The sequence below is a fragment of the Nicotiana attenuata genome, unplaced genomic scaffold, assembly GCF_001879085.1.
Source record: "Nicotiana attenuata strain UT unplaced genomic scaffold, NIATTr2, whole genome shotgun sequence".
Lineage (NCBI taxonomy): Eukaryota > Viridiplantae > Streptophyta > Magnoliopsida > Solanales > Solanaceae > Nicotiana > Nicotiana attenuata.
The window spans coordinates 1571-6019 of NW_017688063.1; the positions used below are offsets into that span (position 1 = coordinate 1571).

At 33.2% G+C, this 4449-nt stretch overlaps 1 protein-coding gene across 1 annotated transcript; it reads left to right on the forward strand.

Moving 5' to 3' along the window:
• Positions 1-1422: 1422 nt before the first annotated feature.
• Positions 1423-3408, forward strand: LOC109222308 (gamma carbonic anhydrase 1, mitochondrial-like). Its single transcript, XM_019386674.1, has 2 exons — positions 1423-1707; positions 3029-3408. The coding sequence occupies exons 1-2, from the start codon at positions 1593-1595 to the stop codon at positions 3199-3201; spliced, it is 288 nt and encodes a 95-aa protein (XP_019242219.1). The 5' UTR covers positions 1423-1592; the 3' UTR covers positions 3202-3408.
• The last annotated feature ends 1041 nt before the right edge of the window (positions 3409-4449 follow it).

Genomic DNA, 4449 nt, shown 5'->3' on the forward strand with positions numbered 1-4449 from the left:
TTCGGCTTGGATGCAACATTGATAAGACAAATCTACATAACCTTTTCATTACTAGTCTGATGAAAATACAAGTGACGACGATTTGTTTTCTAGAGAATGAAACCAAAATTCTCTTTGATTACTCTCAGATTCACAATACATGCTTATTCCCTAGTAAGCTTACATAAGGCGAATTTGAAATAGTCGCTTCATTAGACTTCAAATAACGAATGGTTAAACAAAAAAAGTAAAAGGTTAAATGCCAGAAAGGAACGAAATATTCTTTTAATAAATTAAGAACAACGTTCTAACATTGATATTCATTCGTAAGTCAAGTATATGTTTGAATCAGAGTTACATCAAAAGGGAATTGATCAAGTACAATTATAAACCCAGGTGCAAATGTATTGGCCAATAGTGGCGCCAGAACTTGAGCAAAGTTCATTCCCGTTTGTATTTCTGAAAGCATTCCATTCCCGTTCAATACAGTTCTTCTCCCTAACATGAAAGAGATAGAAGAAAGGGTAACACAGTCTTTTCATATTAATTTTAATAGACTAGTGGTTACTATTGCTAAGTAGTAAAAATGCTGGATAAAAAGTAAATACCACTTTAAAAAGTGGCTACCCCACACAATTTTTACGTATTTTGTTTAATGATTTACAATTCAATTTGTATTTATCTGGAAATATGAAATTTTAGTTCTTGCCTCAGAAACATAAAATAAAAAGAAAATAAAATTTCTTCTCAAACAATAAAAAAGTTTAGTGGCAGCTTATCTTTTTGGCGGGTCCAAGAACTTTTAGATAATTACATAAATTTGAACTCAATTATATATATTTTTTTTCGGAAACTCAATTCTTAAGCCATACAAAGTGATATCTTAGCTTCTTAGAAACACTAGAAATTTTTCTAAACAAATGAGTAGATGATTAGTTTAGTGGCCATTGAAAAGTGTACAAACACATATATCAATGATAAAAGACTACTATAAAATTAGTCCTCTAGAATCATTATTATCTTTTCTAAACTCTGTATTATCATTTCCAAACAATAGTGAATGAACAAAAAATGTGAAAATATAATTTCATTTTGAAAAATATGTAAGAATATTATAATTGGAAAACAAAGGTATTCAAAACTAATACTATGTTAATAGGCAAACAAAAAAACAACATGGACAATGATATGAAAATTTTCAACAACTCTTTATATTCATTAAATATTTTAGCATTGGAAATAAGAAAAATAATTTAGTATTTCATAAAAACTCGTTAGGAAGAGAGATGTAAAAGAACATGTGAAACTTTAGTTACCTTTAAATTTTAATTTTACTATTGGTATTGAAAGCAATTATGCTAGTAGTTCGTAATAATAAATAAATAAAAGAAAAAGAAAAAAGAAACAGGGACGAGTCAACTCAATACTACTCGGGGCTTAGGTTCAGCTCACTTCAATTCTCACCCTTTGTGGTGTCCACAATCCTCCTCATTTCTCAAGTCAGCTAAACGCAACATCTCACTTCTTCTACATAAATAAATAATATATATTTCAGGCCTGTTGTAATCAGTAAATTGGAGAAAGCCGGTTCTGGAATCGGAAGCAAATAGGGGATGGGTTCGGCGGGGAAAGCAATCTACACCGTCGGTTTCTGGATCCGAGAGACAGGCCAAGCCCTTGATCGATTGGGCTGCCGCCTCCAAGGCAACTATTACTTCCATGAACACCGTAAGTATCACCTTCATCTCCATTTTCTCCTCCATTTATTCAATAGAATGCTATACCTAATAAACTAGGGCTTAGGTATTTGATTATTTCACACATCTGTTCAAGTCGGAGAACGCACGCTTTCAATTTTATAAAATTTTTTGGTTGTGCCAGTTCCTATTAGCTGCATTTGCTGTGGTATGTTGTCTGAGCATTGATTTTATTACCTCCGCCTCGGGTATTGCAGTGAAGGTGACATTGCTATGTTTGGTGAAAAATACTGAATTTTGGTATTGTTTTTTTCAGCTGCATAAAGCTGTTAGTATTTGATTAGCTCTTATTTAAGGTGATAATTTCCTCCTGATAACTGTCGACTCTCTTTATAACTTTTTAATGAATTTGGAACAACAAATTATGTTGTTATGTTGATACATCATATACATTTGATTGGTGTTAATATTTTCCTCCATTCCGAATAGACATTCAATGCTCTCTAACTTTGAAACTGTAGTTTCCGAATTATTTTATTGGTTATCATTCCCAAGAAGATGGTTTAGTGGTTGAGACATAGGAATAAAGGATATCAACCTGGAGCTTAGGTTGGAATTCCCTCTATAACACTCAGTATGAGCCTATTGTGCAGCCTTGGTAGACACTAGACAGGATTGCCTGACACTTGTGCTTGTGGGCTGTAGTAGGCTGTCTGATGAATTAGTTGGGCTGTATGCGAAGCTACAATTTTTGTTCAAGAAAAAAGGTTCATTACAAGTATTTGCTGATCCAAGCTTATCGAGAATGATCATATAGAGTAGCTATTCTGAAGGCTACTCATTATACAAGTACTTATCATATATCTTACTATATGTCTAACATATAGTTGTTGTATGTCTAACAATAATCTGAAGAGCTAGATTTAAACTTTGGACCTAACCTAGTTCTACATAATTCAGCTTACATGTTGTGATTAGCATAACTACCTCAAGCTAACTGTGATAAACTATTAAGTGTCTATAAATATCTTCGTCAAATATGGAAGAAGCTGATCGCTTAGAATCCCAGACAAACATTGCCATTGTTGACTGTGATGATCTTATTTATGCTCATATTTGCTCACAATCAGCCAATCTCAATATCTGAGTTTTGCATTCTATTTTGCATATTTTGGCTATACTTCTAGAATTATTTCCTCTTCCAACTTTCTTTCCTCTGTTCTGTTATGATATGTTTTTCCCCTTTAGTCAAACCACATATTTTCATATTTCATGTTGATGTGCTATGTACAATATGGAGTACATCTTCTTTCTTTAAAGTTTTTGAATCTCTACCTCCTTTTGTTTTCCAGTGTCGAGGCATAGAACTTTGATGAACCTGTTTGACAAAGTACCAGTTGTTGAAAAGGATGCATTTGTGGCCCCAAGTGCCTCTATAGTTGGTGATGTTCACATTGGTCGTAGTGCTTCTATTTGGTATGGATGTGTTCTGCGAGGTATGTTCTGCTTCTACATACCATGTTAGTTTCAATGCTTAAAATATCTCTTGTAGACTTAGTGGTGCAAATATGCTGCCCTTATACTGATCGTTTTTGAAGCATCCTTTTTTCAACATTGTAAAATTTTCCTGGAGGTATTTGAGGAGGGGTGAGCAAATCATTTTTTCTTGTCTCATGAAGGCTTTGCCTTTTCTTGAATTATGTGAATGCGTAAACTTTTAGAAGACAACTACATCATGGAGTCCTCTAGATGGTTGAACCAACAGAATGTCCTATACCAAATCTTTATTTATAAAATGTTGTTTGTTGAAGGTTAATTAGCTTAGCAAAGAGAGATTGCTTATTCCCTGAAAAAAATCTTTAATGCTATCCGATAACCTTCTAAGACAAAAATCAATTTCAAGAAATAAGTATCGTATCATATTGGGACAAAAAATTCGTCTCAAGAAATCATCATTTAAGTACCAAGAAGTCATTAAGTTCTGAAAAGCTCCAGTACAGTCTCAATTTTAAAATTGGGATGCTGATTTTCATATCAATAGATAACTATTTTATATTCAAAATTTTCTTTTTCTTGTCTTGGATACTGGATTGTTGATTTATCTTTTTTAGATTCTTGGATTGAGCATTTCCATTGATCATACTCTTTTCAAGGCTAATTCTCGTAGATCCATATGTTATCGTCTTTCTGGAAAAATAATCTGCAAAATTTACACCCTCCCCCTACAAATCTACTAAGCTTGATGACTATACGTTGGGCAAATTTTGGTTTATACGCACTCATTGCGGTCTCTCTATAAAATGCTTTGGAATTGTGTGTCTTGTTTAATGCATGCTGCCAACAATGAATGAGTGAGTATGCTCACAGGTCTTACATTATTGAATAGGATTTTGTCCTTTTCAGTTTTTAACTTTCTTTTGGTTATTATGAACCTACATCTACCTCCTCATATGTTATCACTTCGTCTTTTCAGAGCACCTTAAGGAGAAGAATATATTAACCATACCAAAATTATCCAATTCCGATACCATTTGGTCCTTCAAATCATCATTTTACATATTTGAAAGATTTCACAAATTTTCATCCCAAATTCCATCCCAAGTCACGATTAAATGATGAATTCAATGATAGATTCATGTACTCTAGCCAAATCCGAGTTAGAATCACTTACCCCGATGAATTTCTTGAAAAACCTTCGAAAAATTGCAAAAATCCGAGCACTCTAGGTCAAATATCCAATAAACCCCAAAACTCCTATTTACTAGAGCACCCC